At 41.9% G+C, this 13,549-nt stretch overlaps 5 protein-coding genes across 6 annotated transcripts in view; 2 read left to right on the top strand and 3 right to left on the bottom strand.

Moving 5' to 3' along the window:
• Positions 1-3,615, top strand: part of LOC103314059 (uncharacterized protein) — a 53,559-nt gene extending 49,944 nt beyond the window's left edge. The window contains exons 3-5 of the mRNA XM_008198919.3: positions 2,429-2,552; positions 2,602-2,769; positions 2,814-3,615. Of these exons, the coding sequence (XP_008197141.1) occupies positions 2,429-2,552; positions 2,602-2,769; positions 2,814-2,983 (462 nt within the window). The 3' untranslated portion in view covers positions 2,984-3,615. The remainder of the gene's footprint in view (positions 1-2,428; positions 2,553-2,601; positions 2,770-2,813) is intronic.
• Positions 939-1,869, bottom strand: LOC662313 (deoxycytidylate deaminase). 2 transcript variants are annotated; one of them, XM_968419.4, is made up of 4 exons: positions 1,710-1,869; positions 1,433-1,656; positions 1,178-1,388; positions 939-1,128 (listed from the first exon to the last, which is right to left on the bottom strand). In XM_968419.4, the coding sequence occupies exons 1-4, from the start codon at positions 1,730-1,732 to the stop codon at positions 1,050-1,052; spliced, it is 537 nt and encodes a 178-aa protein (XP_973512.1). In that variant the 5' UTR covers positions 1,733-1,869; the 3' UTR covers positions 939-1,049. The 2 variants fall into 2 exon arrangements, with proteins under 2 accessions (XP_973512.1, XP_008197137.1); XM_008198915.3 differs by having other exon boundaries at positions 1,433-1,669; positions 1,710-1,823.
• Positions 3,616-4,235: 620 nt separating the features above from the next.
• Positions 4,236-8,300, bottom strand: LOC135266516 (uncharacterized protein K02A2.6-like). The gene has a single exon (XM_064357455.1). It carries the CDS (start codon positions 8,298-8,300, stop codon positions 4,236-4,238), a length of 4,065 nt encoding a protein of 1,354 aa, XP_064213525.1.
• A 255-nt stretch (positions 8,301-8,555) lies between these two features.
• On the top strand, positions 8,556-11,535 carry LOC662386 (bone morphogenetic protein 10). The gene is made up of 3 exons (XM_968484.4): positions 8,556-8,788; positions 8,835-9,475; positions 9,521-11,535. The coding sequence occupies exons 1-3, from the start codon at positions 8,701-8,703 to the stop codon at positions 9,752-9,754; spliced, it is 963 nt and encodes a 320-aa protein (XP_973577.2). The 5' UTR covers positions 8,556-8,700; the 3' UTR covers positions 9,755-11,535.
• Mtp (Microsomal triacylglycerol transfer protein) lies at positions 9,752-12,720 on the bottom strand. The gene is made up of 7 exons (XM_968517.5): positions 12,469-12,720; positions 12,221-12,424; positions 11,582-12,174; positions 11,268-11,535; positions 10,227-11,224; positions 10,013-10,180; positions 9,752-9,965 (listed from the first exon to the last, which is right to left on the bottom strand). The coding sequence occupies exons 1-7, from the start codon at positions 12,718-12,720 to the stop codon at positions 9,824-9,826; spliced, it is 2,625 nt and encodes an 874-aa protein (XP_973610.2). The 3' UTR covers positions 9,752-9,823.
• Positions 12,721-13,549: the final 829 nt, after the last annotated feature.

Below are 13,549 nucleotides of genomic sequence, written 5' to 3'. Positions count from 1 at the left end.
GGCTGCATTTAATTAATATTTATTTATTTTATTTTTTATTTATTTTTGATACTGATGGAAAAAATTAAACTTGACTCGTATATTTCGTCGATATCTCGAAAACGACAAATCTTTGAATAAAAATGAAAATAGATTTAAAATTCTCAAACAATTTTACATCAAACAGAAAAAAATTTGAACTACATTTTTATTTATTGTAATTTTGATGATTTTTTATGAGTAGGTGGGTATAGTAAAATTTTGATCAAGTTGCTTTATTCGAATTATTTCCACAATTTTTCTGTATAAAATAAAAAGTAAAGTTTGTCTATTTATGTCGTATATAGACTATTGCAAAACTAAGCAATACTTAAGTACCTACTTACTTAAAATTTATCAATTATCAGTTTTTGCAAGACAGTTGTATTATAAATTTTGAAATAAAGGTAAATATTTTTAGGGGAACTACACACTACACTATCAGTGATAGCAAATTCGTGCACTTCTGCACGTAATCCAAAACAAATTGGCCAAACAATACAATCTTTTTCTCAGAATAATAAAATAGATAACAAGCGGTCTTTTGTATTTTTCGAATAAAAAATTATAAATCAATGATTATGTACTAATTTCCAACAATATATCCAGAGACAAAGAGATTTATGCACTTTTTAATATTCGCAGCGTGTGCGCAAATTGGTTTATGTCCGTAATTTTTTTATATCGTTTATGATAAAATTTTTACCATAACTACACCTCACAATTTAGAGCTCTAACGGCCTGTATGCCGTCATTTATTATAACCTTTTTTTGTTGCTCTTATTCAAGTTAGCTAGAAACTGCCCCGTCTGGTGACGATAAAGAAACTAACCAAAACGGACACGTTTAGTTTGAACCTCGTATAGTATCCTAGTATTGGTATCCGTAGTTTACGGTCTTGGTAGAGGAAAAAATCAAAAAACAGTTTATTTCACTTTTATTGCAGCTTTTTTATTTATACAAAAATAATCACAGCAGTAGCAGTTGTTAGAAAATAGCATTTCTCTATTAAAATACATTAAGTATTTTGGTTATAAAACAATCCGTGGGGCCACCCTATCTTGAAGGTCTTCAAATTCAACTGTAATTTTTTTCTTTGACTTGAACTGCCTGCAAACAGAAACAGTCACTCCGTGCTACCTTCCACTTAAAAAATTACCAATATTTAACACCAGCACTGTCAAACATGGCCTTGGCCGCGACAGTACTCTTCTTGTGAGCGTGTTTATCAGACAAATACACCACCTCACTGATACCATTCTGGATAATCAACTTTGCACACTCATTGCAAGGAAACAGCGTCACATAAATCACACAGTCGTTCATGGTCCCGGTCGTATTAGCAATAGCGTTGAGTTCCGCATGACAAACTAAAAATTACCCGTTATGGGGGCCCCAACAGCGCGGCACCTACCATACAAATGCTTGTTTTCCAAAGGGTCCTCAGACCTTTTACCCCAGGGAAACTCATCGTCGTGACAGCCACGAGGCATGCCGTTGTAGCCGGAACCGATCAGGTTGCCCTGCCGGTCCACTACGCAAGCCCCCACCTGGGTACAGGGGTCCTTGCTTCGTTGGGCCGCCAACAGACAAAAGGACATAAAGTGCTCGTGGGCGTCCAACAAGGAGGCCGATTCCCTGGGATCAATTTCTAATTGAGCGAAATAAGACAGATCAAGCGTTTCACTTACAACAGCCGCGTTAAATTATCCATGTTCTGACGGCTGAAAAGTAAGGTTAAATTGGTTTGACGTTTGATATAACCTGGAATTCCGTCGATTTATGCAACCCAGAATACACACAATTTCTTTTTGATTTTTTTTATATATAAAATAGCCCTATTTACACAGAACCGAACTGAAATAATCAATATCCGGAAATTTATTACATTATTGATAAACTTTTTGCCCCCTTCGTGCTCTCATAATTTCATTAATTAAAATGTCTTTGGAAAATCCCTCTTCCGATATGAATTTTTTCCCTGGAGCGCATAAACCACACACCGGAGCTTCGAACTTATCTCCCGGATTAAAATTATACCGGTCGTAAATCCTCCATTGGCCGATAAAACACAACACACTCATTGATGTCCAGCCGTGATTAGCTTTCCGGTTTAATAAAATAGCCGACATTTTTCCGGGATGATTTAGATGGACTCTTGAAAACACTCGGAGTGTAACTGAAAAGCGCCGCGGCATGAATATTCATCGGGGGGTGACAGCAGGTGGGGGATGATCCGTCATTGCTACTTCTTCAACGAAAGGAAATTTGCATTCCGGGAGGGTATTTTTTATTGAGGCATTTTTCTCCAAAGAGACGTTATTGAAGTGTTTAAAAGACTAATTCGGTTTTACGACGGTTTGGCCAAATTGGCGTGACGGGGAAAAATGCAATTTTTGTTTGGTTCCAGATTTATCGGCCCGACCCTTGCGAATTCTGCCTGTGCTTGGACGGAGAGATGTTCTGCTGGTGGCAAGACTGTCCCCCCACGATGGAGGGCCCCTGCCGGGACCGCGGCCCGTTCACCCCCTGCTGTAACCCCTCCTCAAGCGAAATTCCCCCATTTTAACTCTGTTTTTGCAGTAAATACCCCTTCGGCTTCGACTGCTAAAAGCACGCCTGTTGAGCATGAACTGACTTCGGAGTCGGAAACTCCCGACAATTCTACGGACTCGGCCTTCACTTCCGAGATGAATTCGACGGAGGAATCCCCGGCGACGACCCAACAAGCCCGCTTTTGCCTCGTCATGGGTATAACTCGAAATTTGGAGAGTTTTGTTTGAAACTTTTTTTAGGACGGAAATACGAAGTCGGGGATAAGCTGCCTCACAACACCGGCAACTGCGTGGAGTGCGTGTGCGGTCCGGGGGCCAAGGTGACGTGTTCGCCCCACCAGTGCGCCCCCGTTGGCGAGGATATCAACGACTATCGCCCCCCGGGCCCGCGCCAGCCCGACGTCTTCTAATGGCCGCAGAATGGTTCGCTCTTGTGATAATCCTCGAGGGTAGTTGTGTCCGTTTCGTTGCCGTTAATGCCTTTTCTTCTTCTTCGACGGTCTTCGTCAATCCTCTACCCAGATCCCTAGTCATATCGGTGAAATATATCAATTTGTGTCTTATTTTATAGTTTGTAGGTGTATTGTTGAATTTTAAAGGCAGGAATGGACGTGTGCTAGTGATTTTATATTAGGAATTTTTATATTAGTCGAAACCACTGGAACCAATAACTTGATAGTTGTAGCAAATATTTGATAACGTTAGGTAAGGGCAACTATCTTTGTAAAAACCTCATTTGGGTTCTGTTCCTTCGAGTAGCGGCAGCCTAATATGAAAATATCCAAATCAAAGCGTTTCAAATCACTATTTATATTGTAAAGTGTACTTTGTAATACCTCTAAGTCTAGGCGGATTTTTAACAACAGTTATCGACCACAAAGGCATTGGATAATTTCGTGTTAAGCTAGTAATTATAACTGTTGTAAAAAATGTATCAGTATTATTACAAATAAGAATTCATACTTGTTATTGTTAAGTATGTAAAAATATTATGTTTCTTTATTGTATAGAAAAATAAAACATGGGGCAAATTTGGGAGCAACAGCTTTTTTCCTATAAAAACGACCACGAGATACACAATCATGATCAATTACCTATTTTTATTCACACTCAAATAATTTCCATCTAAAAATGTACACTACAGGAAAAAATTTAAATTAATTACTTGTTACAAACTGATAATCACTTTTCTATTTATTGACCCCACATCTCGCGCTGATCCATCGGTTATTTTTAACAGGTATAATTCTTTGATAAGACCAACAAGTCCGATAAACACCTAAATGGATCTCAAGTGTTTTCCCGGACGCCGTCGTCTCGGCGCTAGTTCGAAGATGCTCGCGTTTTGAACAACAACAACAATGCCAAACGTTTTTATTCTAGTGCCCTTGGTAATACTCCTGTGGATTTCTTTACTATTGTTAGGTTAGTTGTAATTAGACCATTCAACCTTATAACTGTTTATTGACTAATATCCCGGAGCATTGAGGGTGCGTCCAGGCCCCTTCTGCGACATAACCTAACTAACTAACTCTGCCAAAAAAACCCCCTCCAACTCCCGTGTCGCCCACGTGAGAGTTGCCAACCTAACATCCCCCCTTTTAAATACAAAACTAAGCTAAATATGAAACTAACTACCTGAGGTATCAAAATATACATATTTCAATAACAATAATAATCTTGGTATCTTTTGGGTCTTCTGATTGGTCTTTTCTTTGGTTCCTCTGATTCGTCTGGTTGTTCTGGGTCATGTTCGGGTTCATTATTTCTGTCTGGTAAGGGCTGAAGATGTCTTCGATTTCGTCTGACGCAACCGCCGTCAGTCTCGATCAAATATGACCTTGGTTCTTCACATCTGCGTTGTACTTCTCCCTCCTTTTGCATATTTATGATCCATACGCGATCACCTTCTTTTAGATTTTTCTCTTCTTTTGTTACTCGGTGTCGTTTGTCGTAGTTGGACTTCTGTTCTGCTTGATTGTTGATTAACGTTTGTCTGACAGTGTCATGGTCGATAGTTGCAGGTTTTAACCCTGAAGGTAACCTTGGCAGTCTGTCTCGAAGGTTTCTGCCAAAGAGCAGTTGGGCAGGTGACAATCCACATTTAGTAGGTGTATTGCGGTAGGTAAGAAGTGCAAGATATGGATCTTCATTTTTCCTCAATATCGTTTTGAGCAGCTTCACAGCACTTTCGGCTTGTCCATTTGACTGTTGGTAATGGGGACTACTGGTAATTAACTTAAATCCATATTTTCTGCTGAAAGTTCTGTATTCGTGACAATCAAATTGTTTGCCATTGTCGGAGCGGACAACTTCGGGTATACCATGTCTAGCAAACATTTCTTTGAAGGTCTCGATAACAACTTTGGCTTTGGTGGTGCGAAGTTTTCTGATTTCAGGATACTTGGAATAATAGTCCTGTACCACTAAGTAAGTTGACTCATGATATTCTGCGAGGTCGGCACCAATTGTTTGCCACGGTCTAGATGGAACTTCGGATGGTAACATGGGATCTACCGTTGGTCTGCGTAGTTTGATGCAAATTTCACATTTCCCGACGACTTCTTTAAGCTCTCTTGTGATACCTGGCCACCACACAGTAGCTTTGGCCCGGTCCAAACATTTATTAATACCGAAGTGTCCGTCATGGAGCACATAGAGGCACTTCTTCTGAAGAGGACCAGGAATGACGACTCGGTCTTTGTAGCAAACAATGTCATGAGCGATGCTTAAGTCTTGTTGATGAGAGAAGAATTTACTGACTAACGGGTCGCTTTTGTGTTTCTGTGGCCAACCATTTTTGACGTATTCTTTGAGTTTGCTGTACGTTGGGTCCTTGTTTTGGTAAGACTTGATTTCTTCCGTTGAACAAATTTCTGTAACGACCTCACGCATCACGAAATTGATGTAGAGATTTTGAACGTCTTCTAGAAGTGGGTCTTGGTGTCGAATTCTGCCTTGGATTGGTGCTCTGGATAATGCATCGGGAACGAAAAACGTTTTACCTGGAACGTATTCTATAGTATAGTTAAATTTCAATAACCGCATGCGAAATCTTTGTAGCCTGTTGGATAGTTTGTTGAGCTCTTTGGTGGCCAAAATTACTGTTAACGGTTTATGGTCGGTATGAATTTCAAAATGAGCGCCCAGTAAGAAATTTTCGAGTCTTTCACACGCCCATGTAATGGCGAGAGCTTCCTTTTCAATTTGAGCATAGGCTTGCTCGCATGGTTCGAGGGTACGCGAACAAAAATAAGTAGGTTTCCAATTTCCGTCACTTTGTAACTGTTCTAAAACGGCACCTAAACCAAAAGACGATGCGTCTGCCGACACTCGCGATTTTTTGTCCGTGCTAAACTTGGCTAACACGCGCGATGATGCGATTTCACTTTTAAGTTTTTCAAAATCCGCTTGATGTTTATCTGTCCATACAAACTGTTTATCCTTGTGCAGTAGTTCACGTAATGATTGGGTTTTTTCCGAAGTATTAACGATAAATTTTGAGACATAGTTAACCATGCCGAGGAAAGTTCTAACTTCGGTTACCGACGATGGCGCGGGATAATTATTAATGGCTTCAACGCTTTTGGGATCGGCTTGAACACCATTTTCGGATATTAAGTATCCTAAATATAAGGTCTTGTTCGTTTTAAATTCACATTTGGATTTGTTTAAAGTCAAGCCGTGATCCGATAAGAGTGTTAACACTTTGTTCACGTTTGTGTCATGTTCAGCTTCGTTGCGGCCTGTGATGAGGATGTCATCAGCATGAACATGGACGTGTTCCATTTTTAATTTGCCGATTACGCCGCTGATGGTTTTTTGGAAAACTTCTGGTGCTGAGGTGATCCCAAATGGAATGCGTTTGTAGACATACCTGCCAAATGGTGTGAGAAAACAGGTATATTTGCGCGATTGCGGTGAAAGTTTAAGCTGCCAAAAGCCACTGGAAAAGTCTAACTTGGTAAACCACTTCGCGTCTTTCAGTTTCGAAATTGTCTCATCGACCGACGGTAATTGGTACAGTTCGCGATTAACGCACTTGTTTAGCTCGGTGTAGTCTGAACACACGCGAATTTTTCCGTTCTTTTTCGCTGCAATAACCATAGGTGCACACCACTCAGTAGGTTCATTAATGGCTTCTATAACGTCTTCGCGAATCATCTTGTCCAGCTCCTTTTTTACTACATCCATCATGGGGAGTGGAATTCTTCTAGGCGTGTTTAAGGTCCAAGGTTGTGCGTCTGATTTTACTTCAATTGTGTACTCAAAATTCTTAAGAGTTCCCAAGCCTTTGAACACCTCTGGATATTTCACCATCATCTTATGTTGGAATTTTTCATCAGCTTTTCTGCTAGTTACATGTCTAATAACACTGTCACTCGCAACGAGTTCTTTGCCAGTCCATTTGATCATGTCTAGTTTTTGTAAGGCTGGTCTTCCCAGTAAGTTATCTGGTGTATCAACGACGAAACATCTAACATTTTCTATCTTATTTTCCCATTTAAGAGGAACTACTATCTCTCCCTTTATTTCCAATTTTCTCTGGTTTCCTTTTCCGGGTCCCAACAGTGTTGTTTTTGTTCTTTGTAACTTTACTTTCCCCTGAAGTTTATCTTTGAATTCTTTGCTAGATATTATGGTTTCATCGGCTCCGGTATCTATTTTGAATACAATGTTTGTATTAAAAATTTCCGCTACCGCTTCCCAAGGTTTGTCCAACTTTACTCGATTAATATTGATAATCTCCCTACAATCATAGCTCGAATCATAGCTATCATCAGTATCATCTGATATTGAGGTTTCAGATTCCACTGCGTTTACGTTCTTTGTTTTACATCTGGATGCAAAATGGCCTTTAAAGTTACATTTATGGCACGTTTGTCCATTGGCTGGGCATTCCATCCTGTTGTGTGTGTTCGAATTTCCACACCTTATACAACCTTTAAATTTATGTTCACTTTGTTGCTTTCCATCTTTGCTCCTGCGCTGTTTTCCTTCATATTTCACGGATTTATGGTTAAATTTCTTGGCTTTGTCTCTAGCTACTCTGTTTACCGTTTCCTCTCTCACTCTTAGTTCTCTGTTTTCGGTTCTAATCCTCTCCACTTGAGTTATTTTGTCAATTGCTGTTTTAAGTGTCAATTTGTCATTCATTTGTAGATTTTCCGACAATTTTTTATCACGAATTCCAACAACTAATCGATCTCTTATGAGTTCCTCCTCCAAATCTCTGTAATTGCATGTTTTGGCCAAGCTTATGACGTCAGCGATGTACGTTTGGGCGTCCTCACCTTCCCTTTGGTCACATCTGTTAAACTTAGCTCGTGCGTAGATTGTATTAGGAGTGTCTTTGAACTCGTTATCAAAGAATTCTTTCAGCGCTTTGTAACTAGGAAAATCGGTTTCCTGTTTCTGCTTAGCCTCCATAAACTTTGTAACTTTCGCCCCCATATGCAACAATAAACTATTAATTTGCTCTGCTTGTGTGCTTTTGTCTAGTTTTGTTGCTGTTCTAAAACGTTCATAATGTGTAATCCACACTTGCCAATCTTCTTTTTCGAATGAAAATTTCTCCGGAATCGGAATGGAGTTGCTGAAGACGATGCTACTCGTTGGAGCCTGCTTTGACGGTGTGTCACTCGCCTGAACCCGGGCCTGTGCTTGTGCCACGAGATCCGCATATTTTTGCTCCAACTCGGCCACTTGTGCCTGAAGTGCATCCATCGTGATAGTTGTGGTGGTTTTTTACACTCACAATTTGTAACACGAGCGGGATTCGGATTTTAAAACACTGACACCATGTTAGGTTAGTTGTAATTAGACCATTCAACCTTATAACTGTTTATTGACTAATATCCCGGAGCATTGAGGGTGCGTCCAGGCCCCTTCTGCGACATAACCTAACTAACTAACTCTGCCAAAAAAACCCCCTCCAACTCCCGTGTCGCCCACGTGAGAGTTGCCAACCTAACAACTATTATTACTAAAAAATAGCCTAAACACTTCGATCCAACTGGACATAAACACCAGCACGAACACACTCGCTAAAATCGCCACAAAAATACCAAACAGAATCGAAAACACTGTTCCGGTGAACAAGAAGAAATACCACGTTCCGAAGTTTATGCTAGAATTATACGAACAAAATAAGGTGAAGAGGGACAACTTGACGCGTCCTGACGTCGTCCGCAGCCTAACTCCGAAACATGCTGGTGAGTATTTTCAGTAAAGTTTTTTAATCGAAATTGACGAATTTAGGGCCGATTGACGACAATGAAGTTCTTGAAGAATCCGAAAATCACTTGCTCATTTTCGATTTGCCAAACGTGGACGAAGAGGAACAGTTTGTAAGTGCCGAGCTGAAAATCCTGACTTTGGTTGAGGTCAAATCAGGGGTTGAGCGACAACTCGTAGTTTCAATCTACGACGATGTGACTAAAAAGTTTCACCACCTGGAGCAAATCCATGTTTACCACATGAACGACACGTGGATTTCTTTCAACGTTACGCAACCAGTCGTCAAAATTTTGCAAAAAACGCAAGGGCAGAAGTATCTGAAAGTGGTAATTTCGGTGCGCGCGTTTTTGTCCTATTACAAGGCGCCTAAGAGTGACTTTAAACTGTCTCTAATGCCAGTCGAAGATGATTTTGACCACGATTACCCAATCCTCTTACTGTCTTACACTTCAAATAATAAAAATATAACACGACGGAAAAAGCGCAGCTTGGAGGATGACTATGAAGAAGAGACGAACAAACTGTGGGACGACGACACGACCAAAAAAATCCAAGCAAAGAAGATGAAAAAAGTGAAGAATAGTTGTCGCCGCAAGCCCCTCTATATCAATTTCTCTGAAATCAATTTCGATTTGTGGATTCTCCAACCTCCAGGTTACGAGGTAATGCCACAAAGCCATGTTCTGCATTTAATGTGTGACTTGCAGGCGTACCAGTGCCAAGGCAAGTGTTTCTACCCCGTGGCTGAGCACTTGAACCCCACCAAGCACGCCATAGTGCAGGCACTCCTCCACAGCGTGTCTCCATCAAAGGTTTCGAGGTCTTGCTGCGTCCCAACCAACTTGGACTCGATTTCAATCCTCTACGTCGACAATAACGGCGTTCTCACTTACCGTTACGCTTACAAGGACATGGTGGTGTTAGAGTGTGGTTGTAGATAAGTTCGGTAATAAATATATTGTGAGAAATATTACAATTGAGCACGAGTCTTAACACAGCACTTGGTACACTTAACTAAACATAGCACTACACATTTCGTTGTTCTTCCTGTTCAGGGAGTACGTTGTTCCCGGCACTTGCACTTTCTTGTACTTGGCGATTCGCATCTTGTGCTTGCTCCCGGGGATCCGTTCGATTTTGTAAATGTTGTGTCTGAAATCATCAATTAAAAACGAAAAAACTCGACTAGAAAAAATTACCTGAAAATCGAATCCGGCTGAGTGACCCTCATACACAGATTCATGTTTCCTGAGAAGTCTATGTCTGATTTGAGATTCAGTTTCGGTTCAAGCGAGGCACTGAACTCGATCTGCGACCTCACGAAAGACGCATCGACTGCAATCAACCCATTGGTCACAATCCCGGCCCTGAAAACTCAACTGAACACAAATTTGGCACAGTGTTATATCTTACGATTTCTCGACGTTGGAATCAGCCGTGCGGCCCCACAGCGAAATCTCGATGTTTCCAGACAAGTCGAAAGACACGCCCCCTTTCAGACTGAGCTGGGCCACGAAGCCTGGCCCCAGTCTGATAAACTCGAGGTGGTCTTGCAGCAAAATAAGGGCCTGGAACGCCGTGGTGCGTTCCGACGCTGTTCCAGACCACACATGACCCATGAGTTCGCTCTGACCGTTGAAGAAGACAAACGGGCGGATTTGCGTGTCCAGAATTGTGAGGTCCATGCCAGCAGTGGCCGTTTCCTCGTCACCTTCCACTTCGCCACCCACTAAACCGCTCAAACCGCCGGCGAAAATCCCCAAACTGAACATTTCCCTACTCTGGCTGTCTTTATCCATCATGACATTGACGATTCCGCGCTTAACAATCCCGCCAAAGATTTCCTGGATTGTGAGAAGACTGCCATTGCTTGAGGGACTGCGCAAAAACGTGCGTTTTAAAGCGGTCGAAAGGCCATAAGGGGCCAACACTTCGTAATTGTTCAACTTTGGGTCGGATCGGATCAAGTGCGACAGTCTTTGGTTGAAGTTTCGGTCCTCGTCCGCCAACATTTGGAGCCGCTGCATGACGTATTGCTTGACTTCGACACTAGAATCGTTGGTTTTGAGGTAGTGTAAGAAGTCTTTCAAGAGACTGTCGCCGGGTTGGGCTTCTAGGAGGATATCAGCGGCTAGGGTGCGAGCACTCGTGTCGTATTTCCGGTCGAGTTGCAAAAACGTTTTCCGCGCTATTCTGAATATGTCAGGGGTCCATCGAGAAGGACCGAGGGCCTTAATGGCTTTGAATGCAAGTACCCCCTCTTTGAACGTCCCTTCTTCTATTATTTTGACCAGGAGCGGGACGGTTGTGACACTTTTGAGGTTCTTCAGCGCTCGTAGAAACTTGAACCGGTCTTCACCTTTGGCATAGTTCAAGTTGTTCACAATTATTTCCTCCACGCTTCGCACAATCTGAAAAATCAATGACGTGACGAAACAATTAAATGTGACCCACCTTGCGCTCGCCCTGCGTTAAAAACGCCATTTGTGCAATAGTGAGGACTAAAGTTTCCTTGACTTTGTCCGGGTAGTTGTCATTTTTGCGATGTCTCTCTAACAAATCTTTCAAAATATCGGGGTTAGGGTGCGAAGAGAGTGAAAGTGACCACAGGTAGCGTTCGCTCAAGTCCTGGTGCTCCTCTTTGTCGAAATGGAGCTTCTTCAAGACACTGGCATGGGCTTCGGGTGTTTGGACGTAGCCCAAAATATCGTAAATTTGTGGCCTGGAAGGAACAGTTAGGCACAGTCGGGCCCAAGTTTGCAACTTACAAAATCTTTTGGTTCTTCTTGGACCCCAAAACCTTGACAATTTCGTCCTTGGTTGCCTTCCTGGCGGCGTCCAAAAGGCGCAAAAATGATTTCGCCGAAAGCAAATTTCCCAAATTTGAGATGTTGTCCCTCAGTTCGTTGACCAGGTTTGGGAACGTTTTGCCATCATCGTCATTTTCTTCTTTTTGTAACTGAAGGGTGTCTTCGGTGTACCCTTGAGACACCGAATCGACAACTGATTCAAGCGTAGCTCCTTGGAGAGGTCCAGTTTTCTCATTTTTGACATGGTTCAGGATTTGGTCGGCTTCTATCACACTGCCAATGTCTTCCTTCACCGATAAAACCATGCTGTGTGATTCTTTGGCATAAATGGCTTTGATGTGAGTTAGTTTGGGGTCCAGTTCGTACGTTACTTGTCTGGAGGAAGCGACAAGGACGTCGAGGATAGGATGGGCGGTTTTGACAAAGGGCAAGTCGGAAGAGATACAATTGGTTTTGGTTTTCCGAAACTTCGTTGTGTCAATGGTGTGGTAAACGGTTTTGCACGACCCGGAAGCGTCATTTTCGGTGGTTTCCACATCCAGGATTTGGAACTAAAACCGGACGTTAGTCCTGTTTAAATTAAATAAAACCAATCACCTGGAATAGACTCGCTATCCCTTTTTTGAAGTTGGCCAAAGACTTGGGTTCGCCCTTTGGGAGCAAAATCTTGCCAATTTTGCCACTGCGCCACGTTACATAGAACGGTTTTAGGGAGAACTCCTCCAGTTTGGAGGAATGTTCGATGAAGCCATCGGGAGAGGGAGCTTTTCTCGACCGAATGTGCAACTGGGGTGCCTTAAGCTGTCACAATGTTAGCGTTATTTCTTGGCCAAAATTTTGCTTACCTCAAGTTTGAGTAATTTTTCCTCGCTCTCGCCCCAGAGACTGTGCACCATAACATCCCCCGTGATGAAAAAGCCCACGTTTTTGCCGCCCCCCGTTTTTTCATTCAACAGCACGGTCGAGTGTAGTTTATAGACCGCTTTTTCCCCGACTTGGAACAAATTCACGTCATTTTGGCCCGCCGCTGACGAAATCAGCACAAAACCGTAGCAAATTCCCACAAGCCACGCAACCACCATGTACAGAGTCAACATTTTCGCACCTAGTAATTGTCACTGAACATTTCTTGGAGCTATCTCAGCTCGGGGTCAAAGTGTGGATTCTTATCGTCCAGTTATCAATCGCCTGTTGCCGGCTCATTTTATACCCAGGATTTTTGAAAAAAACAGACACATTTTGCAAGGCTAGCACTTCCGCTAGCGTGGACGATTCGAATTGAGGTATTTTAGCGCGAGTTGGAGGCACACTGACCGGGTCTCTGAGGAGAATACGCAAGTGGGCACTACGACAAACCGGATTTCTATGCTCTGGGAGGTAATTCACCGTGGAAAATCACCCACATTTTAGCTGCGACGGAGCAAATCGGATTAATTAACAGACAATGGGAATGCGCTCGTTGACGTCAGGAGGACCCACACTCGGATAGTAAAAGTTGATTCATGAGAAAAAAAGCGCTAATTGTCAAAAACAATTGTTTATTTGATTTGTTCGCTGATGGGTTCATTGACGACTTTTTCATTTATGGAATTTGTTTAATAAATATTTAGAAGCTGATTTAATTAACAATCATATTCTGTGTTCTTCGTTGATAAAGATAACAGTTTCGCCTATCTTTCATATTTAACACGAAAAACAAAAAAAAACGTTTTGATAATGTTGAATATCGTAGTGCACATTTTTAACTAATAATCAACACGAAATGTAAACAAACTTGCAAACACATCAAAATTCTAGGTGATCCAAGCAAAAATGAGTAATTAAATAAAACACACGTGTACTATCTCAGTCGTTTATTGAAAAATACAGTCATTATCACAACACGTAGCTTTTTCCTGTAATTCCTGGACTTTGGGTCTGGACTAG

Source organism: Tribolium castaneum, chromosome 6 (assembly GCF_031307605.1).
Source record: "Tribolium castaneum strain GA2 chromosome 6, icTriCast1.1, whole genome shotgun sequence".
In the NCBI taxonomy this organism is placed as follows: domain Eukaryota; kingdom Metazoa; phylum Arthropoda; class Insecta; order Coleoptera; family Tenebrionidae; genus Tribolium; species Tribolium castaneum.
The sequence above is the reverse complement of the archived record's forward strand: the minus strand, read 5'-3'. Positions and strand labels throughout refer to the sequence as shown.

Coding starts and splice junctions, on each gene's coding strand:
- LOC662313 (XM_968419.4), bottom strand. CDS start 1,732: ATGGATAATTTAACGCGGCTGTT. Junction 1,657..1,709: donor GATAATTTAACGCGGCTGTT/GTAAGTGAAACG, acceptor AATTGATCCCAG/GGAATCGGCCTCCTTGTTGG. Junction 1,389..1,432: donor GGAAAACAAGCATTTGTATG/GTAGGTGCCGCG, acceptor GGTAATTTTTAG/TTTGTCATGCGGAACTCAAC.
- LOC135266516 (XM_064357455.1), bottom strand. CDS start 8,300: ATGGATGCACTTCAGGCACAAGTGGCCGAGTTGGAGCAAAAATATGCG.
- LOC662386 (XM_968484.4), top strand. CDS start 8,701: ATGCTAGAATTATACGAACAAAATAAGGTGAAGAGGGACAACTTGACG. Junction 8,789..8,834: donor CCTAACTCCGAAACATGCTG/GTGAGTATTTTC, acceptor TGACGAATTTAG/GGCCGATTGACGACAATGAA. Junction 9,476..9,520: donor TCCAACCTCCAGGTTACGAG/GTAATGCCACAA, acceptor TGTGACTTGCAG/GCGTACCAGTGCCAAGGCAA.
- Mtp (XM_968517.5), bottom strand. CDS start 12,720: ATGTTGACTCTGTACATGGTGGTTGCGTGGCTTGTGGGAATTTGCTAC. Junction 12,425..12,468: donor AAAAATTACTCAAACTTGAG/GTAAGCAAAATT, acceptor ACATTGTGACAG/CTTAAGGCACCCCAGTTGCA. Junction 10,181..10,226: donor GATTCCAACGTCGAGAAATC/GTAAGATATAAC, acceptor TTGAGTTTTCAG/GGCCGGGATTGTGACCAATG.